The sequence below is a fragment of the Urocitellus parryii genome, chromosome 7 (assembly GCF_045843805.1).
Source record: "Urocitellus parryii isolate mUroPar1 chromosome 7, mUroPar1.hap1, whole genome shotgun sequence".
In the NCBI taxonomy this organism is placed as follows: domain Eukaryota; kingdom Metazoa; phylum Chordata; class Mammalia; order Rodentia; family Sciuridae; genus Urocitellus; species Urocitellus parryii.
The window spans coordinates 183,529,684-183,555,280 of NC_135537.1; the positions used below are offsets into that span (position 1 = coordinate 183,529,684).

The 25,597-nt window shown below is 60.0% G+C and overlaps 1 protein-coding gene across 1 annotated transcript; it reads right to left on the bottom strand.

The window, feature by feature from the left end:
- Positions 1–945: 945 nt before the first annotated feature.
- Positions 946–25,525, bottom strand: Ogfod3 (2-oxoglutarate and iron dependent oxygenase domain containing 3). The gene is made up of 9 exons (XM_026381338.2): positions 25,350–25,525; positions 19,764–19,984; positions 16,859–16,934; positions 15,239–15,281; positions 13,318–13,382; positions 12,822–12,878; positions 7,492–7,645; positions 6,654–6,777; positions 946–1,299 (listed from the first exon to the last, which is right to left on the bottom strand). The coding sequence occupies exons 1-9, from the start codon at positions 25,421–25,423 to the stop codon at positions 1,163–1,165; spliced, it is 951 nt and encodes a 316-aa protein (XP_026237123.1). The 5' UTR covers positions 25,424–25,525; the 3' UTR covers positions 946–1,162.
- Positions 25,526–25,597: the final 72 nt, after the last annotated feature.

Consider the following 25,597-nt stretch of genomic DNA (forward strand, 5'->3'; position numbering starts at 1 on the left):
TGTCAGCAGGTTGACTGACACCTGGGTAGGCCACACCCCAGGGCACAGTAAGAGAAGGGGACACACACACAAGGCACTTCCATGGAAGATTCTACCCTAAACAGGGCAAGGGGTTAGATTACAAAGGAACAGGTGAGCGTAGCTCCACCCATGGGGCTCTAGCAAGACACACCCATGCACTAGACACCGACCCTCAGACCCAAGAAGGATGGGGAAAGCTCTGCCACATTTCTGTGACTGAGCTTCTCAGCACCCAGCTGGGGAGTGTGACTCAGTCCCGTGGGAGGTTGGTCTCCCACATCGGGGCACACAGCCACACTGCTCAGCATACTAGGTAGGGGTGATTGGGAGAGTCTGGCTCCCAGGGGTACTCAGTAAGAGGTCAACCCTTGCCCTGGGCACTAGCCACCTGGGACAACATGGGACCACACCTGACCCTGGATACACTGATGGGTGTGCTTCTCAGGCACAGGCTGCCTCCACAGCTGAGCTGTTTTCTGGTTCCTCTGACCACTGATGCTCTCTCAGGAAAGGCCGGGGCAGCACTTGGACAGGAAAGGGGTGGGACAGGCAGCCTGCCCAGGCAGGAGGCCCTGGGAGAGCCTCCTTGGTGGGGACACACTGGCCCGGTGCTGACAGGCACAAGCTCAGGGCCATCTGGATCATCAGACACCCACTCGGGAAGCCGCTGCTCACCAGAACCTCCTGCGAGTTGCCATTTCTGCTTCTGCCTCTGGGGAAACTGCGACCCTGAGGTGTTCCCATCAAACCTGCCCACACTTCAGCGGGTCTTCAACGGGCCAACTGCTGTTTAAACTGGACCAGGCCAGGTGAACAAGTCCGCCTGTCCACAGACAGGACTTCCTCCCAGGCCCCCGACCTCTCCTGAGGAAGGAGGCCTCAGGCTCGCCGAGGACACACACCACAGCAGACACACAGAGCCTGTGAGGCGAAACCCGCTCCTTCATTTACAGACAGGTGAAAAATCAAAACAGCACAAATCAAAATCAAGGATGATCCATAAGGCACTCTGTGCAGAGGGAATGGGCTGGACCCAGAGGGGCAGGGCGCACACTCAGGCGGCCCCGGAGTGCCCGCCCGTGGCTGCTTCCCCAGAGGAGGGTGTGGACAGGCCCCAGGCACGATCCCAGGGCCCCACCGGCTACGTAAATGCTGGGTCTTCGATGCTGTGGTCGGGGTTGCAGGTGAAGGCGATGGTGATGGCATACCGGGTGCCCCAGTGGACCTTCTCCACCCGGTGCAGGTTCTCAGACCCCGAGGTGAAGAAGGAGACTCGCCCTGGGAGAAAAGAGGGGAGAGGTGACCAGAGGCCACCAGCCTGGCCAGCAGGGTTTTCACACAACACAGCAGCATGACCAGTAAACCTGGCTGGACACGGGACAAGGTGGAGACACCTCCAGCTCCATACAGGGCAGGGGCTACAGGGGCCTCTGTGGCCAGGCAGACTGCGGAAAAGGCTGCGCCCCAGGCGCCCCAGAAGCCAGCTCACCTCCAGGCGCCCCAGAAGCCAGCCCACCTCCAGGCCCCCACAGCCTGCCCACCTCCAGGCCCCCCCCCAGCCAGCTCACCTCCAGGGCCCCTACAGCCAGCTCACCTCCAGGCCCCTACAGCCAGCCCACCTCCAGGGCCCCTACAGCCAGCCCACCTCCAGGGCCCCTACAGCCAGCCCACCTCCAGGCCCCCCGCAGCCAGCTCACCTCCAGGCCCCCCGCAGCCAGCTCACCTCCAGGCCCCCCGCAGCCAGCCCACCTCCAGGCCCCCCGCAGCCAGCCCACCTCCAGGCCCCCCCGCAGCCAGCTCACCTCCAGGGCCCCTACAGCCAGCTCACCTCCAGGCCCCTACAGCCAGCCCACCTCCAGGCCCCCTACAGCCAGCCCACCTCCAGGGCCCCTACAGCCAGCTCACCTCCAGGGCCCCTACAGCCAGCCCACCTCCAGGCCCCTACAGCCAGCCCACCTCCAGGGCCCCTACAGCCAGCTCACCTCCAGGGCCCCTACAGCCAGCTCACCTCCAGGCCCCTACAGCCAGCTCACCTCCAGGCCCCTACAGCCAGCCCACCTCCAGGGCCCCTACAGCAAGCCCACCTCCAGGGCCCCTACAGCCAGCCCACCTCCAGGCCCCCCGCAGCCAGCTCACCTCCAGGCCCCCCGCAGCCTACCCACCTCCAGGCCCCCCCCGCAGCCAGCTCACCTCCAGGCCCCTACAGCCAGCTCACCTCCAGGCCCCTACAGCCAGCCCACCTCCAGGGCCCCTACAGCCAGCCCACCTCCAGGCCCCTACAGCCAGCCCACCTCCAGGGCCCCTATAGCAAGCCCACCTCCAGGGCCCCTACAGCCAGCCCACCTCCAGGCCCCCCGCAGCCAGCTCACCTCCAGGCCCCCCGCAGCCAGCTCACCTCCAGGCCCCCCGCAGCCAGCCCACCTCCAGGCCCCCCGCAGCCAGCCCACCTCCAGGGCCCCTACAGCCAGCCCACCTCCAGGCCCCCCGCAGCCAGCCCACCTACAGGCCCCCCGCAGCCTGCCCACCTCCAGGCCCCCCCGCAGCCAGCTCACCTCCAGGGCCCCTACAGCCAGCCCACCTCCAGGCCCCCCGCAGCCTGCCCACCTCCAGGCCCCCCCGCAGCCAGCCCACCTCCAGGGCCCCTACAGCCAGCCCACCTCCAGGGCCCCCACAGCCTGCCCACCTCCAGGACCCCGCAGCCAGCCCACCTCCAGGGCCCCTACAGCCAGCCCACCTCCAGGGCCCCTACAGCCAGCCCACCTCCAGGTCCCCGCAGCCAGCTCACCTCCAGGCCCCCCGCAGCCAGTCCACCTCCAGGCCCCCCGCAGCCAGCCCACCTCCAGGGCCCCTACAGCCAGCCCACCTCCAGGGCCCCTACAGCCAGCCCACCTCCAGGGCCCCTACAGCCAGCCCACCTCCAGGCCCCTACAGCCAGTCCACCTCCAGGGCCCCTACAGCCTGCCCACCTCCAGGCCCCCCGCAGCCAGCCCACCTCCAGGGCCCCCACAGCCAGCCCACCTCCAGGGCCCCTACAGCCAGCCCACCTCCAGGCCCCCGCAGCCAGCCCACCTCCAGGCCCCCCGAAGCCAGCCCACCTCCAGGCCCCCCGCAGCCAGCTCACCTCCAGGGCCCCCGCAGCCAGCCCACCTCCAGGGCCCCCACAGCCAGCCCACCTCCAGGCCCCCGCAGCCAGCCCACCTCCAGGCCCCCCGAAGCCAGCCCACCTCCAGGCCCCCGCAGCCAGCCCACCTCCAGGCCCCCGCAGCCAGCCCACCTCCAGGCCCCCCGAAGCCAGCCCACCTCCAGGCCCCCCGCAGCCAGCTCACCTCCAGGCCCCCCGCAGCCAGCCCACCTCCAGGCCCCCCGAAGCCAGCTCACCTCCAGGCCCCCCGCAGCCTGCCCACCTCCAGGCCCCCCGCAGCCTGCCCACCTCCAGGCCCCCCGCAGCCAGCTCACCTCCAGGGCCCCCGCAGCCAGCCCACCTCCAGGCCCCCCGCAGCCAGTCCACCTTCAGGGCCCCCGCAGCCAGCCCACCTCCAGGCCCCCCGCAGCCAGTCCACCTTCAGGGCCCCCGCAGCCAGTCCACCTTCAGGGCCCCTACAGCCAGCCCACCTCCAGGCCCCCCGCAGCCAGCCCACCTCCAGGCCCCCCGCAGCCAGCCCACCTCCAGGGCCCCTACAGCCAGCCCACCTCCAGGGCCCCTACAGCCAGCCCACCTCCAGGGCCCCTACAGCCAGCTCACCTCCAGGGCCCCTACAGCCAGCCCACCTCCAGGGCCCCCACAGCCAGCCCACCTCCAGGCCCCCCGCAGCCAGCCCACCTCCAGGCCCCCCCGCAGCCTCCATCTGGCAATCCAAGACCTGGTTTCTCATCACATGTGGAGAATAGAGACCAAGTACAGAGGACAAGCCAGAGAAGCTGCTCACCGCCACCTACGGCCCCTTTAGGTGGAAACCCAATGGCAGCCCAGACACGGCCCAGCTGGGCGTCCTCCCAGAGAATCCTGTGCACGTCTGCCTGTGTGCTGAGACGGCCTGCGGCACATCTTCACAGGAAGCCTGCGCTCTGGTGTCGGGAAGCCCTCAGAGGTTCCCAGATGTGGTCCGCCACGGGCCTGGCTCCAGGCTTCCCCCAGAGGCCACTGCCTCCCCTCTCTTCCTCTCCTGCGTGCGACTTGGCCAAGTCTGAAGAGGGAGGAAGGTCCCCTGGATGTGCCCCGCACCCTGGTGGCCGATGCAGTCAGACTGCTTACAATGCAGAGCTGGAGAAACCCTGTGCAGGGCAGGCCCGGCTCCCGCGGGCTGTTGATCCAGACCCCTGCACCCGAGGAGACTGACTGTTCTAACGGCCTCGCTGAGTTCCGAGCCCCTGCAGTGAGTGGCCTGGAGACCCATGTCCGGGGCTCTGCTCTTGGCTCTGTAAGGTTTCTCTACAAAAACACTGTTTGCCACTCATGGAGAGAACTGCTGACATGCTGACCTGTGTGACCTCACCCAGGTTTCATAAAATGCAATTATATAAGCCCAGCGGGGGTGGCACACGTCTCTAATCCCAGTATCTCGGGAGGCGGAGGCAGGAGGAGCACAAGTTCAAAGTCAGCCTCAGCCACCTAGTGAGGCCCTAGGCAACTCAGCGAGACTCTGTCTGTAGGTAAAATATAAAAAGCGGCTGGGGAATGTGGCTCAGTGGTTAAGTGTACAGGAGTTCAATCCCTAAAGAACCCCCAAAAATTTAAAAAACAAGGGCTGGAGATGTAGCTCAGTAATAAAGTACCCTGAATTCAGTCTCTGTCTATCTACTCACCCTTCTGGTACTGGGATGGACCCAGGGACACTTGAAAAACTGAGCCGCATCCCCAGCCCTTTCTCATTTTTTATTTGGAGACAGGGCCTCACTAAGCTGCCCAGGCTGGCCTGGAACTTGCAGTCCTCCTGCCTCCGGGTCCTGAGTTGTTGAGATGTCAGGTGTGACCACTGTACCTACCGGGTTCATGCTTAAATGTCTAAAAGCAAGACCTGCTGAAGAGCTGCAGTCCACGGTTTTCCCACAGAAGTGCTGACTGAGCTTCTGGAGAAGAGGCCGGCTGCACTACTGCTGTGCAGCTGGACAGACATCTGGCCAAACTGGTGACAAAAGACTGGGTGAGGCCAGGACGGAGCCAGCTGAACCTCCCAGCTAGAGGGGGAGGCCTGTTAGGGGGACTGCGGCCACAGCACTGTGTCCAAGAGCAGGCCCCAGCCCAAGCCCACTGTGGGGTCATGGCAGAAGTGCCACAGGGCCAGGAGCAAAAGGCCATCTACAACCCCAGCAGCTCAGGAGGCTGAGAAAGGAGGATCGCAAGTCTGGAAGCTTCCGCCGTGACCCCTAGGCTGCAGGAAAAGCAGTGTGTGTCCAAACCCCCCACACAAGGGGAAACCCCCTACTCTGTCCCTGCGGTGTGGCCTCCTCATGAGATCTCCAGCACCCCCAGAATGAACCCCAGCACCTCCCGTGGCTTCCCCCCATGGTCGCCCCGATACAGGCGCATCCCTGGACCTGCCTGCCTCCCACCGTGCTGGCGTCCAACACCCAACAGACCCAGGTGGACAGACCCAGATGACCTTTCCAGGCTCAGCACAGGGCTGGCTTGAGGACTGGAGCTGCCAGCAGGGGTCACAGGCACCCCCAGGACAGAGCACCAAGGCCAGCCGGGCCCGACACACCTCCGGCGTGCCCACCTGGTGCAGCCCAGCAGGCAGGGGCACTGTGGACCATGTGGCTGCGGGCCATGGACTCAGGACCTTCTGCAGGCCAGGTGCAGGCCCACTGCAGGACACCTACTGCCTCCCACGAGAGGCCCCTGTGGGCAAGGTGTCCGCCTGGCGCTCCTTGTCCTTCTCAGGGAACCCTGCCCTGCGTGCCGCGGTCCACCTCTCTGCACAGGCACCAGGAGCCTCAAGGTTGAAGGAGGCCCCCGGGTCCCGCTCCCAGAGCCCAAACGGCCTGGGCCTGCTGTCCTTCCCTGCAGGCTGCCTCTCCTCTCTGCACGTCCCTCAGTGCCCAGAGCCCCCTCCATGGGAGCACCAGGGCCAGGCACTGTGCCGCTCACCTTCCAAGGGCCACCCACTGAGCGTGGGCGGCAGCCTGGGGCATTCCAGCCACCCCTCACCCCGGGTTCTGAGGGAGGAGGTGGGTGGGGCCAGGCGGGTGACCGCTGAGGGGCCACTGGTGCCCCACGTCAGGTGGGAAGCCTGGCGGACGTGTCCACTCACTCTCTTGGTGTTGGAGATGGACACAGAGCCCTGCGCAGCCTTCACCTGACCCAGGTCATATCTGAGAAGGGCACTGAGCAGGTTCACACCCCGGGGGGCCCGGGACCCTGTGTGCCACAGTGATGCCACCAGGTGCCCGGCTCTGCCACTGACCTGCAGTGACCTCAAGCCACTGACACTGGCTTCCTGGTCTCACAGCGGCAGGTGGGCCTGGACACCCCAGCATCAAGCCTAAAATACAGCAGGCGCTCTGTGAATGCAGCACTGCCCGAGTGTAGTTGCCCACTCACGGCCCACACACATGCACAGGTGTGAGGTGGTCACTGACTAGGCAAGGCTGACGTCCAGGCCCTGGCCTGCTGGCCAGCCTGTGTGTCCTACCTGCTCTTGGCTCCACTGTCTTGTTGGCCCCTTCCTCCATGAACACGAAGCGCCCTCCGCCAAAGTCCTCCAGGTAGTCGGAGAGATAGAGCAGCGAGGTGTAGTCGAAGGAGCCGTAGGTCACCTGCGGAGGAGGTGGGAAGGAGGCTCAGGAGGGAGCGCCCTGGTGTCCGCAGGTCCTGGCCCCAGGCCAGTTTCTCTCTCCAGCGTGGGAACCTGCAGAGTGCACAGGGTGGTGCCGAGCTGGGGCCTCCCAGGCACCAGGCACCTGAGCAGCGTGTTCCAGCAAAACACAAGCTGAGGCCTATCGAGGAGCTGGTGGGCAGGCTCCCGCGGGAGGTGCGACCAAGCAGGAGGGCACGTTGCTTCCCTCAGGTGGGGGCAGGCCCAGACATTTTTCTTTTTCTTTTTTTTTTGGTACTGGGGATTGAACCCAGGGACTCTCAACCACTGAGCCACACCCTCAGTAACCCCCACTTTGTATGTGTGTGTGTGTGTGTGTGTGGTGCTGGGATGGAACCCAGGGCCTTGTGCATGTGATGCAAGCACTCCACAACTGAGAGGCCAAGGAGAGACCAAGCCGGGGAGGTGGGCAGGGTGTGAATTCGTGAGCAAAGGGAGCATGGGAGGTGGCCAGGAGGTAAATGTGGGGGACAGCACGTCACTCTCATCTCTGTCACTGACACCTGGGAAACTGTCCCTCCACTTAGGGTGTGCCCTGACGCCCCGGAGAAAAGGCCCAGAGTGTCAGGACATAAACGCTGCAGAGCAGATGCCTGCGGCCGAGCCCAGCAGCCGCGCAGAAGAAAGCAGGCCAGGCTGGCAGCCCAGGGCCCACCTTGTCCACGTGTGCATGCCAGTACTCATCGTGAGCTGTCCGGGCCTCCGAGCTGTTCATGCGGGAAAAGAAGGTGGGCTTCGTCAGGTACAGCGAGGACACGCTGATGCCAAAAGCCTTGGCGATGGTGAGCTGCACCTTCTGCCGCACGTCCCTGCGAGGACACAAGGTGGCCTTCAGGAACAGCTCGGTCAGTCCCCAGGAGTTTTCTGTGGCCCCAGAGGTGAGGAGATACCACGACACTTCTGGAGCCCACAGGCCCGTTCCCCCACCTGCGGTCCCAGAGCAGGCCAGGCCTGGAGGAGGTGGGGTCCCGGAGGCAGGAGGAGCCCTGCTGCAAGCCCACCCTGCAGCTGCAGACGCCACAGCAGCATCTAGGGGGACCCCAGGCCCCGAGGTGCATCTGACCAGCATCGAGGCTCCAGGCAGTGCAGACCCCAGGAGCCCAAGCCGGAGAGCAGAGCGGGAGTGGGTGGGACAGGCTCCCCTGTGACTCCAGTGTGCAGACACACCAGCTTCCACCTCCACCTACATACCTCACCCTGCCCGCACCCCTAGGCACACACACATACACCCTGCCTACACACCTACACACACACACACTCCTGCCTGCACACCTAGGCACACACACCCTGCCTGCACACCTAGGCACACAAACCCTGCCTGCACACCTAGGCACACACACATACACCCTGCCTGCACACCTAGGCACACACACCCTGCCTGCACACCTACACACACACCCTGCCTGCACACCTAGGCACACACACCCTGCCTGCACACATAGGCACACACACATACACCCTGCCCGCACACCTAGGCACACACACCCTGCCTGCACACCTACACACACACACCCCTGCCTGCATACCTAGGCACACATACCCACACCCTGCCTACACACCTAGGCACACACACCCTGCCTGCACACCTAGGCACACACACCCTGCCTGCACACCTACACACACATCCTGCCTGCATACCTAGGCACACACACCCTGCCTGCACACCTACACACACCCTGCCTGCACATCTAGGCACACACACCCTGCCCGTACACCTAGGCACACACATCCCTGCCCGCACACCTAGGCACACACACCCTGCCCGCACACCTAGGCACACACACATACACCCTGCCTGCACATCTAGGCACACACACCCTGCCCGCACATCTAGGCACACACACCCTGCCCGCACACCTAGGCACACACACCCTGCCTGCACACCTACACACACACCCCTGTCTGCACACCTAGGCACACACACCCTGCCTGCACACCTAGGCACACACATCCCTGCCCGCACACCTAGGCACACACACTCTGCCTGCACACCTACACACACACACACCCCTGCCTACACACCTACACACACACCCTGCCTGCACACCTAGGCACACACACCCCTGCCTGCACACCTATATACACACACACCCTACCTGCACACCTACACTTGCACACCTAGGCACACATACCCACACCCTGCCTGCACACCTATATACACACACACCCTGCCTGCACACCTACACACACACACCCCTGCCTGCACACCTACATACACACACACCCCTACCTGCACACCTAGGCATACACACACCCCTGCCTGCACACCTAGGCACACACACACACCCCTGCCTGCATACCTAGGCACACACACACCCCTCTCTGCACACCTAGACACACACACACACCACTCCCTGCACACCTAGACAGGCACACACACCACTCCCTGCACACCTAGGCAGGCACACACACACACACCTGTATGCATACTAGGCACACACATACACCCATGCATACATACCTAGGCACACACACACACCCCTGTCCATATACACATCACACGCACACACCCTGTCTACATATACACAGCCTTCGTGAATGTCACTCCCGCCACAGGGATGAACACTTGTTTTCCAAGATGGCAACGTGCATACACACCTGTCTACATACACACCACACACACCCCTGCCTGCACACCTAGGCACACACATGCATAGGCCTACCTGAGCTCACACCTGTGCACTTCGTATAAACCTGTGTATAGCACATGCACACACACACATGCACACCTTTGTCACAGTACATGCAGAGATACACGACACACACCTGTTCTGTGCACACACAGCTGCAGTGCATAGGCGGGTGCGCACATCTGCATGCCAACCTACATGCCCACATGTGCTGCCCACATGCGCAGTCCTCACGCACACACAAAAGCACCTGCACTGCGTCCTGAACCTGCTCCAGGCATTTAGCCTAAGAGCAGCTGCACACAAGTCCTCGCACATTTCCAGACCCCATGGCTCCTTCAACGTGGGTGCCACAGGCCAATAGTGCTCCTGGACACAGGCTCCCACCAGGGGGCCGCATCATGCCCCCATTGACTCGTCATCTTGGAAAATGAGTGTTCTTCCCCGAGGCGGGGTGACATTCAAAGAGGCTGTGTGGACTGCCTGTCACATCAGGAAGGCTTCCAGCCTGCACTGGGTGAGCAAGTGTGTACCAACATCTGTCACCAACCACGGCACAAGAAGGACTACAGGAATGTCGGGTTTGGCTGGCTTAACTTTCCTGATTCTTGTTCATCCTCAGGTACCAAAGCTTTGCAAACAGCATTGGACCAAATTCTGCACTCAATGAAAGACCTAAACGTCTGTGATATTCTCCAATCCTATCTTCAAACCCACGTGTCTCCACGCAGCACTGGCCAGCCGGCCGCTCCCCAGGACAGATGCTGCTCTGCCCCAGACGGCAGGTCCTGCTTCTGTCTGCAAGCCCTGGCCCTCTCCCTCCACGCCTCCCGTGGCCTCTGCAGGCACAGGCAGTGTCACCCACCCCTTCCGAATCAGAGCCCTCTTCCCAGTGTCCATCATGGTGGCTGCTGGCCACACAAGGAGGACCCGTGCTCCCGCCCTCAGTCCTCCTGGTTCTTCTCAGGGGATCACAAACCCCCCCGATGTCCACCAGAGGAACAGCAGTGAGAAAACACTGGACTAACCTGGGGACCGTGCCTCCCCGTCCCTGCCCGGCAGCCAGGTAAACTGGAGCATTGCAGACGCTCTGAGGAGGGCGTGTCCTGGCAGGAACCTTGCCAGCACCTGGCACAGCAGCCCAGGGTGCTCTCGGGGACCGTCCTGCAGCTGCTGTCCCACAAACAGCTTTCTCCTCACCGCAGCTGTGCCAGGTTCTGCGTGGGACCCCGAGAGCCCCCAGCAGCAGCTGCCTTTACAGCTCTCCCTCCCGGTTCTCTGCAGGCCTGAGAGAGGCACAGCCAAGGTGCAGCAGGACAGGACACTCGGCCTGCTCCCCTCCCTCCGCATACTCATGTTGTTTCATGTGATTTGAACTCAATACATCCAAGTGCTACTGTACACTTCCTGTGTGACCAGGCTTACGCACACCAGCAAAAAGCACACTGCGCAAAATAAACAAGTGAGGGCCAGTGGCCCAGCTGGCCATCTCAGAAGTCACAGGCTGGGCCCTGGGTGGACCACACAGGGCCCTCACTCAGGAGCCACACACCTGCTGGTCACCTGAGGACATTCATGGCCTGGACCCTGGGTGGACCACACACAGGCCCTCACACAGGAGCCACACACCTGCTGGTCACCTGAGGACTGTCACAGCCTGGGCCCTAAGTGGACCACACACAGGCCCTCACACAGGAGCCACACACCTGCTGGTCACCTGAGGACTTTCAGGGCCTGGGCCCTGGGTGGACCATGCACAGGCCCTCACATAGGAGCCACGCACCTGCTGGTCACCTGAGGACATTCATGGCCTGGGCCCTGGGTGGACCACACACAGGCCCTCACACAGGAGCCACACACCTGCTGGTCACCTGAGGACTGTCACAGCCTGGGCCCTAAGTGGACCACACACAGGCCCTCACACAGGAGCCACGCACCTGCTGGTCACCTGAGGACAGTCACGGCCTGGACCCTGGGTGGACCACACACAGGCCCTCACACAGGAGCCACACACCTGCTGGTCACCTGAGGACTGTCACAGCCTGGGCCCTAATGGACCACACACAGGCCCTCACACAGGAGCCACACACCTGCTGGTCACCTGAGGACTGTCACAGCCTGGGCCCTAATGGACCACACACAGGCCCTCACACAGGAGCCACACACCTGCTGGTCACCTGAGGACTGTCACAGCCTGGGCCCTAAGTGGACCACACACAGGCCCTCACACAGGAGCCACACACCTGCTGGTCACCTGAGGACTTTCAGGGCCTGGGCCCTGGGTGGACCATGCACAGGCCCTCACATAGGAGCCACGCACCTGCTGGTCACCTGAGGACATTCATGGCCTGGGCCCTGGGTGGACCACACACAGGCCCTCACACAGGAGCCACACACCTGCTGGTCACCTGAGGACTGTCACAGCCTGGGCCCTAAGTGGACCACACACAGGCCCTCACACAGGAGCCACGCACCTGCTGGTCACCTGAGGACAGTCACGGCCTGGACCCTGGGTGGACCACACACAGGCCCTCACACAGGAGCCACACACCTGCTGGTCACCTGAGGACTGTCACAGCCTGGGCCCTAATGGACCACACACAGGCCCTCACACAGGAGCCATACACCTGCTGGTCACCTGAGGACTGTCACAGCCTGGGCCCTGGGTGGACCACACACAGGCCCTCACACAGGAGCCACGAACCTGCTGGTCACCTGAGGACTGTCACGGCCTGGGCCCTGGGTGGGCCATGCACAGGCCCTCACACAGGAGCCACGCCCCTGCTGCCCAGGCTCTGGGATGGTAGGGTCTGCTAGACTGGCGTCTACTAGCTGTGCAGGCAACCAGGCCCTCCTCTTGCACCCTGGACCTTAGCCTGGGTTTCCCTGAGCAACCATGTCCCTGGAGAGGTGGAGGTGGAGGGTCGGCTGTCTCCAGGCATCGGCTGAAGGTGCAGGTGCCCCATGGTCAGGGGCTGGAGCCATAAGGGCACAGAAGGGGCCTCACAAAGCCATGCAGGCGCAGGGGCCATACCCAGATCCACTCCAGGGAGCCACGCTGTGCCCATTGTGCCCCCCACACTGTTGGGCTAGCTGTGGAGTGGGCTGTGGGACCCTCCTGCAGCATGTCCTGCAGCCCAACGTGGGTCTCCACCCAAAGGCCCAGGTTTAGAAGCTGCAGGTGGAGGAGCTGCCCCAGGGTGACACTCAGGGGCGTCCGGGGAGGAGGCCTCCCGCAGGACTGGGCCGCAGGGCCTGGGTCTGCTGCTCCCCCACGCAGCCCACTCCTGGGCAGAGTGCTCCCTCGCTCACCCAGCCCTCCCCCCTTGGCCCGAGTCTCTGGCCTCCTCCTTACCTATACAACTGGAAGTCCTCTTCAGAGAAGATGTTCTGTATTTTATCTCCAAAATACCTGTGAAAAGAAGAGCAGATGTGACATCTCCTAGACTTTTCCTGTGTCCTTTGAATTCAGTCCTGGAAGAGCCTGGTTGTCCTGCAGCGACTCCCACTCCTGAAGTGATAACTGACAAAGGAACTGAAGGGGACAGGAACAGAGCAGGGAAGCCGGCTGTCGGCAGATGGGGGACCCTGGGCGAGGCCCGTGAGTCTCCTAGGGGCTCTGGCCCTTCTGGGGTGGACCACGCACAGGGACCTCACTCAGGCCCCAGCGTCCAAATGGCTCTGATGTCTGCACACACCCCTAACAGGACCGACTCAGACTGCTCTGAGGCTCCTGGACCAGGACCAGACAGACCCCACTCCCAGGGCACCAAAGCAGCTCTGCCCCTCAGCATCCTGGGTGGACACACCAGGACCACGCCCAGGCACTCACCACCCTCCCTGCTTCTCACCTGTACAAGTTCACGAAGTGCTTCCCCACAGACAGGGCTCCTGAGTGCAGGTCCAGGATGGACGCCTAGAAGAGAAGCCATGGGGTGGGGGGCCATGGCCACTTCCAAAGCTGCCAGACAAACCCACTCCCCGGGCCACCCCCACGGGCCAACTTCCTAACCCTGCCTCATGACAGTGCCTCCCTGACCAACGCATCACTCCCTGCTGCCTGACATTCTGGGGTCAGCCATGGACACGTTTCCCAGAAACCTCTGTGCACGCCTGTGTGGTCCCAAAGCCACCGGCTCCTGCCCCGGCTCCTCCTCTCCTTCCCTCCCTCCTTCCGCTCTGCAGGGAAAACTGGGCGTGCATTCAACTGGGTACGTGTGAAACATCAGTGCACAGATAAGATCTGACTGCACACTCCATGGGACACTCAGGCAGACAGCAGACATGTCCTTCACCCCAAAGTGCCCTGCAGCCCTGGCGGGCACCTGCAATCAGTCTGAGGGGAGGCATAGGCTGGGCTCCTGGTCTGTGCTCTTTCTCATCCTGGTACCAGTGGCCTGCCCTGCTGTTGCCATGCCAACAGCCTGCTCCCTCTTGCTGCTGTGGCGTCCACTGCATGGACGTGCCATCCTCCCCTCAGTGGCCAGGGACTCTGGCCGGGCTGGCACACTGGAGCTCGGCACACACTGGCTTAGGTGCTCACTGCTCCTGGATGAGCACCTCACGGACTTGCTGGACATGCCCCCGCTGCCTACTTCCGAGTCCTTCCCATGCTGGAGTGGCCACCAGTGCTGACCATTCTTACCTCGCCTGTGTGCATCCCTCTTCTCAGGACTACAATGACTGTCCCAGGGTGTAAATGCAATGGGGGCTGAATAAATGCTCGCTGAACCTCCACACAGCCACCTGACCAACTGGGTGCAAGATGAAGCCCACGGGAGGCCAGGAAAGAGTAAAGAGTCCACCCATATACGGAATTTAGTAAATCCCCAACTGGACTAAACTAAGATGCAAGAAGAGAGCTACAGATGGCCATGCCATCACAGAAGTACTCTGAAGTTCTAGAAAAGTCTGACAATTAATCTTCCCAGATGCCTCAGGTGTGCCGTGACCATAACTCAACTGTCACCCAACACACAGGAGGCCTGACCCCAGGACAGGGCCACGCTCCGAGCACCAAGCACAGTGCCGAGGGCCAGGAGCTGCCTGTCCACGGGACGTGGCCTCGGGGCTGCAGCTGTGGAACCTTCCTCGTCCTTCCAGCTCTGGGCCATGCAGCCCTTAGCTCAGTCCAGCTTCAGGCCTTTCTCCTCCTTCCCAGCCTCCCTCTGCCTCCCTCTGGGGAGAACACTGTCCTTGGGTTTAGGGCCCACCCTGATAATTCAGGATGACCTCATCTCCAGGTCATTCATTACATCTGCAAAGGGCCTCTTTCCAAACCTGGTCACACACTCAGGCTCCAGGTGACACACCTCTGCGCAGCAGGTGACAGGCCCCGTGGGTCTACAGAGCCTCAGGCTCAAGGCGGCAGAGTCCCCTGAGCACCCTCTGCTCATGGGCTCGGCCTCTCTGGGCAGCTCCACAGCTGTCCTGTCTGCGCTGCCCGACACCAGCCTCGCACACTCCTGACTCTTCCCGTCCGCTCCCTGCCTTTCGACCTCCCCATCCCACCCCAGGATCTACAAGGCCAGGGTGTCCTGAGCCAGCTGTGGCACACCTTGAAAAGGCAGCAGCGAGGCCCAGGACACTGTCCCCCGACACGTGGTGCCTCCAAGCACCCATCAGGAGCAGTACCACGTCAGTGCCAGGGACACTGTGGAGGACCCAGCCAGCCCACCTACTGGGGGGTCACAGAGGGGGGCCTTCCCCCACCCCAGGGAGAGCAGAGTTAAAGGTAAAGAGAGAAGTGGGCAGGGGCTGCAGCCAACTCACCCCTCCGTCGGATCCTCCCAGGGAGAAGCCCTTCTCGGCTATACTGTGGGGAAAGTGGTTTAAACCAGAATTGAGTGACTGGAATCCTGTCTGAGGTATCCAGGAACACGAATCAGTGTGATCTGGACCATGTCCCCAGGCTCCGCTGTGACGTATGAAACCCATGCAGACCAGAGCCCTCAGCCTTCAGAGCAAGTGAGGACACTGTCAGGCCGATGAAAGTGACTTAGGAACAAAGCACCAAGCAGAGAAAGAGACATCAATCGGGCACCACGGGACCGCCTGTCAATCAGCAGGGTGTCCTGGCCCATCCTGGATCTCAGCCAGTTCCCCCGACCAGCTTCACTGGGACCAGGGACTCTAAAAACCTCTTTTCCTGTCCCAAGTCCTTCCCTTCCTGCCAGTCCGGTCAAGCCCCCTCCCGGTTTCTCCTCAGGCCTCTTCCTATCTGCTCCGTGGGTCTGAGAGAGCTCCGCCCAGGGTGGGGGGATCTCAATAAAGCCTGGATCAGCGGCCTTTTAAAACCTGCCTCCTTTTGGTTGCCTGACATTACAGACACTACCACCTCCTGCACTCAGGACCCAGGGCTTAGCATGAAGGAGGTCAGAGGGCCTCAGGAGCCTGGGTGGACCCAACTGATCTGCTCCCGGCAGGTTGGGCTTGGGTGATCACAGCTCAGGAGGGGAAGAGGCCAAGACCTCCTGTCGGCACCTGGACCAGAGAAGACCCATCAAGAAGCAGCAGCTCTGACAGACATCTCGAGGTCACTGGGGACTCTGACCCCACAGAGCAGGAGAATGCAGAAGAGGTGCACTCCCTCGGGGACTCGCAGCAGGACACTGTGTGGGGACAGAGGAGAGGCCTCCGGGGCCAAGGGCCACTCCTCACACTGAGTCTGACACTGACTGGACCTCGAAGCTTTCTTCCCAGGTCTTCTTTAAAAGCACCACTGCCTCCAAGCAGGCGATCCCCAGAGGGACGGCGATCCCCAGAGGGACGGCGATCCCGAGAGGGACGGGAGATCCCGAGAGGGACGGGTGATCCCCAGAGGGACAGCGATCCCCAGAGGGACAGGCGGTCTCGAGAGGGACGGGCGATCCCGAGAGGGACAGGAGATCCCGAGAGGGACGGGTGATCCCCAGAGGGACGGCGATCCCCAGAGGGACAGGCGGTCTCGAGAGGGACGGGCGATCCCGAGAGGGACAGGCGATCCCCAGAGGGACGGGCGATCTCCAGAGGGACGGGCGATCCCCAGAGGGACAGGCGGTCTTGAGAGGGACGGGCTCTGTGGAGATGACGCCTGGCCAGATGAGAGCAGACCCGGGAACAGGATCTGGGGACCTTCCCCAGAGCAGGGGGAGCAGTCTCCAGGCGGATGGCCTTGGGCTCCCTGGACAGCTATGGGCAAGCTGCCCTGAAGGGTCGGCTAGGCCTCTGGAATGTTCTGTCAGAAAGGACAGCAGGGCCGTGGCCTTTGCTTGTAGGAAGCAAGTAACTTGTCGACTCCCCTTGAGAGCCCTGGGGAATGATGACCGTGCTGACCTGTCTGAAGTGGGCCACCTCCCACCCGTGGCTCAACCCTGACCGGGTGCCTGGACAGAGCACTGCAGCATGGGGTACCTGCGAATCCGCTGTGCTTCCTCCCGGGTGATGACGATGTCGGTGACACCCCGGCCACACTTCCTGGGGGTACAGCCTAGAGGGAGACAGGCAGGGTGAGGAGATGGCTGCTAAAGCCCCTCTAGAGACCCAGGGTGGCCAGTGTGGCCAACGTACCGCTTACAGGGGAACTTCTGAGGAGCAACACGCGGCTCAGTGAAGCACACCCTGCCCACAGCCTCAGCTCCGTCCATGCACATCCTGGGCTTCCAGTGGCCCTGTGATGGACAGGTTGACCAGCCCCAGGAGGCCATCTGTGTCCCCAGACTCACACCACCTGCGTTCCTGAGCTACGCTGACCACACGTCTCAGCACTCAGGCTCCCTCAGGAGGCCCTCCAAGACACCCGGCAGAACTCCTAATTCCAGCCATGCCCTTCCCCAGGGCCCTGACAATTCCCACCAAGTCCCTCTGCCTCTCCCTGTCCTGGTGACCTGCAGAGCTGAGTGGGAGGCGATTGAGAACTCAGGGGAGCCAGGGTGAACAGAGGCCAGGTGGTGGATGGGGCCAGGGAGGTAGGTAGGGCCCAGGTAGACGGCGACCAGGAAGGCAGATGGGGACGGGGTTGGGGTGAACAGGGACGGGCCAGTGGTAGATGGGGCCAGGATGCAGAAGTGCATCAGATGTGAGCCCCACAGGTGATCAGTCCTGTGTTCTGGCAGCAAAAGGCAGGGCCACGCCTTGGACAAGGTGAGCAACCTAAGGATACATCAGGCTGGCTACAATTTGCTTTTTATCCCTTTTTCCTTCTTCCTACTCAGAAAGTGAACCTAGAACCTGGAAATGGAGCCACCATCCAGGAACCACATAAATAAGTAAAGGCCTACACCCAGCACCAGCACCAGGCTGGGACCCGCGGGACCTTCCTCTGCCCCTCATGTAGGAAGAGCAGATTCTTATGTGAACCTGTAGGGGGTCTGGACCCAGGGCACTTTGCCACACACAGACCCACATCCCCAACCCTTCTCATTTTTTATTTTGAGACAGGATCTTGTTAAGTTGCCGAGGGTTTCACTAAATTGCTGAAGCTGGCCTCAAACTTGCAATCTTCCTGTCTCAGCTTCCTGAACAGCAGAGATTAGAGATGTGTGCCATTTCTGGCCCCATGAACTTTTAAAATTTAAAAGTATGGCCAGGTGCAGTGGTTCCAGGTACTTGGGAGGCTGAGGTGTGAGGATCACGAGTTCAAGGCCAGCCTTAGCAACTTAGCAAGACCCAGTCAGAAAATACAGATAACCAGGGTGGGCGTGTGGCTCAGTGGTAGAGCACCCCTGGTTCAACCCCGAGTGCTGGGAGGGGGGTGCCATATACACACACAGTGCTGGGGCACTTGCCTGGCTGTGACCTGGGTTCCATCCCAGCACACAAAAAAAATCATTGTTGAAACTGGGATGTCAGAGGGAAGAGTGCTAAGATTCAGAGCAACAGTGACGGGGGCCCTCACTCTACTGACCTCAGTGGTCACTTCACTGGCCTTCTTCCACGGCCACACCTGCCTCCTCTCACCCACCGGGTGGCAGGAGCTGGGGTTCATGTGCATTTCAATGGACCCCTTTGTAGGAGAACTTGGCAATCTTTTCTTGGTTCAAGTCCAAGGCACGGAATTAAAAAAAAAAAAAAACACGAGTTTTCCAGGCACAGTGGCACTGCCTGTAACCCCAGTGACTCAGGAGGCTGCGGCGAGGGGATTGTCGGGAGCTGCCATGGATGCAGCCACCGTTAAGCCCTGATGCCCCAGGGCATGGACCAATCATGGCTTCAGTCTGGCAATAATTAATAGAGCCTGGTTGATAACTCGGGTGTTACCCCAGCGTGGACAGCAAGGTGTGGCTCCAGGTGTAGGTGTCACCCACAGGGGACGAGCTACCCTCACCTGTTCCTTTATAATCCTACCTCTTTGCCCTTTGGGGGATAGAATGTTCCATGGAACCTCCCCTTGTGTGTCCCCTATACAGGAATAAAGAATTCCGGCAGCTCACTCTTTCCACAGAGCCTCAAGGTCGCAGAGCCGTCTCTGGATTATTGAAAAGGGCATTTCTGTGTGTTGGTGTGCTTTCTTTGCCACTTCCTTGAGTTATTGGAAGAGTCAGATTTTGTGAACCCAGCATTAGGTCCCCAGCTAGGGCAGATGGCGACAGAGGATCACAGGTTGGAGGCCAGCCTCAGCAACTCAGTGAGACTTTGTCTCCAAATAGAAAATGAAAAGGGCTGGGATGTGGCTCCGTGGGGGAGTGTGTCTGAGTTCAAAGTGTCCCTGAGTTCAAGCTCCAGTACTGCAAAAATACTGGAATAAAAAGTACCTGATTCTGTCCTAAAAAGCTAGTCGCGAGTGCTAGGTTTTAAAAACTGAGAACGCATCTGGGTGGCAGAGTGCTCAGGAACGTGCAGCAGTCAGAGAAGTGGAGGCCCTGGTGTGGGCCAGCCCTGTGGGCCAGCGTGTGCTCTCCAGGGTGCTGACTGGCCCACAGCGGCAGGCCTGGAGATGCCGGGGTTCCTCTGGGCCCCGTCCCTCTCCAGCCTCCCACCTGTGCTGGCTGCCCCTGGGGTGCTGGGTGGGGCTGGCCGGTGTGCTGGGAAGGCCCTCTGCCAGGGGCCTTCTGGTTACCGCAGCTTCTGTGTATCTTCTGGCTCGACTTTCTCTTCCCCACCTTGCCATGTCTGTGACTTCACCACAGGCACCACTGGAACCACCAGACCAGGGACACTGCCCCTGCTCCCAGGCCAGGCAGTTCCAGCCGACCAGGAGGGACAGTCGTCTGCTGCCTGGCAGCTGGTAGCTTGAGCCACTATTGTCCAGCAATGGCCATGAAACAATGCACAGAGGCCTGTGGCCCTCAGAACTGCCACGGGGCTGGGGACACCCTACCTTCAAACATCCGGTGGCCATCATAGTCTTCAGAGCAGGGCACCTCGATGAACCTGCCTGCCAGGACCTCGCCACGATGGGCCAGGACCTCGGTGACACCATCCTCGGTCCCCAGGCTGCTCCAGAGCAGGAAGGCAGCCAGCACGAGGCCAGCCCCCAGGCCCACGGTCCTGAGCCACATCTCCCTTGGTGTCTCCTGCGGTGCCCGATCCTTTTTGTTCCTGGGAACAGAAAACACCATCACTGTCACCGGACCACAGTTGCATATGCTGGGAGTGCAGACAGGGGCAGAGAACATGTCACACGGCTGTGTCCAGGCTGGCCTCTGGTCAAGAAGGGCCCGTCCCAACAAACAGACGGAAAAACGTTCAACAGCTCTTGTAATCAGGGAAATGCAAACCCAAACCAAACTGAGATTCCATCTCACTCCAGTCAGAATGGCAACAACCAAGAATAAAATAATAAATGCTGAACAACAATAAATGCTGGTGAGGTTGTGGGGAGAAGGAACACTCGTGTCCTGACAGTGGGACTGCCAACTAGTACAACCACTCTGGGGTGGCTGGGACACTCCTCAAACCACTAGGGACAGAGCCACCACATGATCCAGTATCCCACTCCTGGGTATCTTTCCAAAAGATCTAAAACTGGCATACTATAGCGACAGACCCACCCCAATGTTTAGAGCAGCACAATTCACAATAGCTGAATTATGGTATCAAGCCAGAGGCCCATCAATAGATGAACGGATCACAAAACTGTGGTATGTATACACAATAGCATTCTATTTGTCATTAGAAAAGGTCAATGTTTTCCCTTGTGTGCAGAAGCAAGAGTAAAATAAAAGGAAAGGGAGAGGGAGGGATAGACCATCATAAATATAAAAGAAAGATCAGTACTGAAGAAGGAAATCAAGAGGTAGAGAGGAGAGATGGGGTAGGGGAGGCAATGCAGAACGAGTTCTTAAAAACTCATGTCATAGGCTGGGGCTGGGGCTCACTGGTAGAGAGCTTGCCTAGCATGTGTGACTCACTGGGTTCGGTTCTTAGCACCACATATAAATAAAAGTCCACTGACGACTAAAATTTTTTTTTAAAAATACTGTCATGTGCATATGTAAATACATCACAGGAAATCTACCTTTATGCACAGGTGGAAAGCACAGATCAAATATAAATTAGCTGGGCACAGTGGCACATGCATGTAATCCCAGTAGCTCAGGAGGCTGAGGCAGGAGGATCTCAAGTTCAAAGCCAGCCTCAGCAACTTAGAGAGGCCCTAAGCAACTTGGTGAGACCCTGTCTCAAAAATAAATAAATAAAAAGGGCTGTGGATGTGGCTTAGTGGTTAAGTGACCCTGGGTTTAAACTCTGATACCTGATATATATAACTTAACCCTAACCCTATGCGCGTGCGCACACACACACACACACACACACACACACACACACACACACACGAGAGAAAGGAAGTCTAGTAGGGCAGAGGAGGAGAACAGGGGAGGGAGGAAGAATGGGAAGGAAAAGGGGAATCATGAACTAAACCAAAGTCCACGCATGTATGACTTGGTGGGGATGAACACAATTACTATGTGAAACTATAAAGCTCTAAAAATAAAAAATAAAAAGATGGCCCATCAACCCTGAGCTGCTCTGGGCACTTGCCCAGGGTCAGGGAAGCCGAAGATGGGAATGGGAGGAAGCCCACCACGCCCCACCCCTAAAGAAGCAGCTGGGGCTGGGTATGGCCCCTGACCATCTGACCAGGCAGGACTGACCCTGTTTGGTGATGGGACAGAAGACGGAGTGACCCCCAGTGGCACCCCTGGCCCACCCACAGAGCGCAGTGTGAGGGAGCACCCTGGAATTCGAGTCTCCAGGCTCCACAGGTGGCCAGGAGCACAGGGCACAGGGCACAGCACCAAGGTCTGCCAACAAGAAGCCTCCCCCAGCCCAGGGCTGACCACAGGGTTCAAGCAGTGCCCAGGTTGAGTGCCCAGGTCGTGTGCGTGTGTGACAGCCTTCATGGGCCCAGGCCTGGACAGACAGTGGGCAGGAGGGACAGCACTTGCTGCTCCAGGTACACCTGTTCCTGAAGGGGAGGAGCCTTCCACGTTCCCTCTTGCAGCTCCTCACAGTGTCTCGTGAATGACTCGTGGATTCCAGCGAGAAGAGTTCCAAGGTGGAACAGCAAAGTGAGTGGTGGGTACACATGGTCGTTTTAGACAGGGCCACAGGCTCCTCCAGGGGTGTCTTCGGGGCTCATGAAGATTCCCCCATCCACGAGAACTGCCTCTGGATACCTGGCCTCTGCTGATTAGACCAGGCTAGACAGCTGACCCCAGCCAGGCCCATATGTCTCTGCCCCTGGAACTCTGTGCCTGGCAGGGCCACAGCCAGGCCATCCAACAGCAGGCAGCTGGCTGCTTAGGCCGCAGACTCAGCAGCAGGGACCAAGTCTCCCCAGGTGCAAGACAGACAACTAGGAAGGAAGGGAGAGGCAAGGAGGCTAGGTCTGAACGCGCCACCACCCTGGGGTCTCCTGCTTGGGGTGAGGTGACTCAAGGTGCACCCCAGGGACCCTGCACAGCATAGGAGGGAGACAAGCAAACAACACAGAAGGGCTGCTCTCCGGCTCCTGGCACAAGCTCCCCCGGCCCTGGGCGGCACAGCCTCACAGAGACCATCCTAGAGGGACAGGGCTTTGGAAGCCTTGGGCACACTCCCCCGAAGTCATGCAGGGGGACGTCCTCACTCCTTTCATTGGTCTGTCACAGAGCCCAGACCCCACCGTCCACATGGCCCTGAGCAGAACAGGCAGGAGCAGTGGGGGCCTGGAGCCAGGGTCCAGAGCAACAGCCTGCAGCCCATGTAGAGGCCCGGCATGGGGTGGTTTGCAGGCAGGTGCCACAGGAACCCAGGGCAATGCAGCGAGAGACTCCAAGCACAGGAAGGCCCTCTCCTGCAGGGTGTGGAGGGTGGCTCGGCACTGCTGGGGTTAAGTCAAGGGGCCGTGAGTGCAGGCAGGGCAAGCACAGGCCGGGGTCCCTCCAGGCACACCACAAACGGGGTGCAGCTGCACACCTCAGCCCTTTCCACTTTGGGTCACAACACCCTCACTGTCTCCTGAGTCACAGGTTTTAAGAAACCTGTAATAGAGACCCACTCACAGGCTTCAGGCAGGGAAAAAGAGAGCAAGCATGCTCCCTAGAAAGGCCGCTTCAGTCTGAGACGTTTCACAACACACGAGGATGTTTACACGAAGAGTATGGGCCAGGGTGGGGCCAGGGAGACCACCACTCTGGATGGGCTGCATAAGAGGAGGTTACCCAGGGACCTAGAAGACATGGCCAGGGGAGGAGGGCATTTCCAGGGCTAGTGGTGAGCTTTTCCAGAGCCCAGTTACCCTGCCAGACATAGGCCTCCTGACCCAGGAAAAAGGGCCAGGCCCACACCACACTGACAGGGAGGAGTTTCAGGACACAGCTTCCTCCCATTCCCAAACTTGAATGACTCCTTTAGAGTCAGTTAGGACATTTTTTTTTTGGGGGGGGGGGTACCAGGGATAGAATCCAAGAGTGCTGAACCACTGAGCCACATCCTCCATTTTTATATTTTATTTAGACAGGGTCTCACTAAGTTGCATTAGGGCCTCGCTAAGTTGCTGAAGCTGGCCTCGAACTTGTGATCCTCTGTTCTCAGCCTCCCAAGCGTTGAGATTACAGGTGTCATGCCACCAAGCCCAACTTTTGTTTTTTAATATACAGAGATGTGTTATTTCTTCTGGGAAAACAGTCAACAGTGAATGAGTCTGTTTCCCACTCAGGCTTGTGAAATGCCTGTCCGCTTTCGGGGTAACTGGTAACCTGAGACATGTATGCCTAGCCACCCACATGCACCCTGAAGTCTCAGGGTACCTTTTAACTGGGCAGGGAATCCTTAGGGTGAAGTTCTGAGCAATGGATTGCATTTCAAGGTGCTTTTCTACCTGGGTCAATACAGCATTCTACACTCACCCTTCATTATGAACAGAAGTTGTTACTGTTTTAGACAGTTGGCAAGTTAACTGGAATTTTAAAATTTATTAATTGAATAATTTCAATATTATCTCAGAAGGACAAAAACAGATGTATATTTGTACTTGAAATATTCTTTCGAGGAGATTTAATTTGGGGGGGATGGAGGATATGCCTACATAATCTGTATGTTATTCATGCTTAATAAAATTACAGTTGCCAGCCAGCATGAGGCATTTGAGATCTTACTAGCAAAATCCAAGAGTATCTGAGGCAAAAAGGAATAAAAATCTTTTTAAGAACAAACGATGAGGTTTAAGTTACTGCAACCTAATCTAAGCCTTAGTAATCTTCCTGACGTTTTCTAACTGGTGGTTTCAATGTGCAACTTGTCAAGAGAAAGGAATCAGTTCCCAGAAGAGCAAAAACAAAAGCAAACAAAATCGTCTCATGCATGTAAAAGCCCTCTCACCCTCATTACTAACCAGCTCTCAACTCTAAGTTTAAGTCCTAAGCCCACACCACTCGTTAGGACAACCCTGAACTCCATGGGAAGGTGGACTTTATGGTTTACAGTGCAGATGTACAGACCAAACTTCTAAGAGAGGACACAGCAGGTCATCAGCAGCTCAGCTGATAGGGTGCTCCTCCCTTTCTCCACCTCTCTAGGGGGTCTGTAATCCATGCTCTCTCTCAATGCTGCTCCCCACTACTTTCTGGCTGCCCCCCCCCCATGGCATCTTCTTGGGGGCCAACATGTGCAGTGCTCCCAGTTTGCCGCACAGGGGGACGAACCCAGGGTGCGAACCCAGGGTGCTCTACACTGAGCTACAATCCTAGTCCTTTGTAATTTTCATTTTGCGACAGGATCTTGCTAAGTTGCCCAGGTTGGCCTGGCACTTGAGATACTCCTGCTTCTGCCTCACATGCTCTCGGCATGGAGAGCAGGTTTTTGTTGTTGTTGTCGTTGTTTGTTTGTTTGTTTTGTGGTGCTGGGGATTGAACCCAAGGCCTTGTGCATGCGAGGCAAGCATTCTACCAACTGAGCTACATCCCCAGACCTGGGGAGCAGTTTTGAGATGACGAGGACACACTCTCAGGCCTTGGTGCCTCTCCCTACGGGATCCATCCCGAGCCAGGGACACAGGAACAAGGTTAAGGTTCTGGCAACCCACAAGCCATTTTTGCTGAAATGGGAACGGCTGGGGCATCGGGGTGAGGAAGCCAGTACCGCCGCCGGGAGGCCTGGCCTGCAAATCAGCGGTCAGTGGGGCTCAGGGACCTCGCTCAGTGAGAGCGAACCTGTTCCTGGGTGCTAGGAGCCTCGAGCGGCCAGCGTGCTCTGGGCCGGGCACGCGGGACCGCAGCTGCAGGACGTCGCAGGCCACGCCGGGACACGCCCAGAGGGGTGCCGCCTCGCTCCCGCCCACCGCGCTCGGTGAGGCGCCGACCTCGCCCTAGCAGGGCCCGCCCCTCGCCCGTCAGGCCCCGCCCCCGTGCGGCTGGCCCCGCCCTCGCCCGTCAGGCCCCGCCCCTCCGCCCGCGGCCTGCGGCTTTCGCCGTCCGGGTACCTGCTCGGGCGCCGGCGCTCGGCGGCGCCGCTGTCCGCGGCCGCCCTGGGCGCGCTCCTCCGCTGAGGAGCCATCGGGCCAGGCTGCCGCGGAGTCCGGACGGACGAGGAGTCGCCAGCCCGGGGCGAGCGCCTGGGCCGGGAGCGGAGCGGCGCGGAGAGGCGGGAGCGACGCGCTCGGCGGTCCTCCGGCTGCGGCCAGGCGCGAGCAATCGGCGGCCGAGCGGCGGGGCGGGGCCGGCTGGTCCG

Excerpts from the sequence above, each read along its gene's own strand:
- Ogfod3 (XM_026381338.2), bottom strand. The coding sequence starts at position 25,423 with ATGGCTCCTCAGCGGAGGAGCGCGCCCAGGGCGGCCGCGGACAGCGGC. Across the intron at positions 19,985-25,349 it reads GAGCGCCGGCGCCCGAGCAG|GAACAAAAAGGATCGGGCAC; the intron begins GTACCCGGACGG and ends TTCTGTTCCCAG. Across the intron at positions 1,300-6,653 it reads GACAGTGGAGCCAAGAGCAG|GGCGAGTCTCCTTCTTCACC; the intron begins GTAGGACACACA and ends CTTTTCTCCCAG.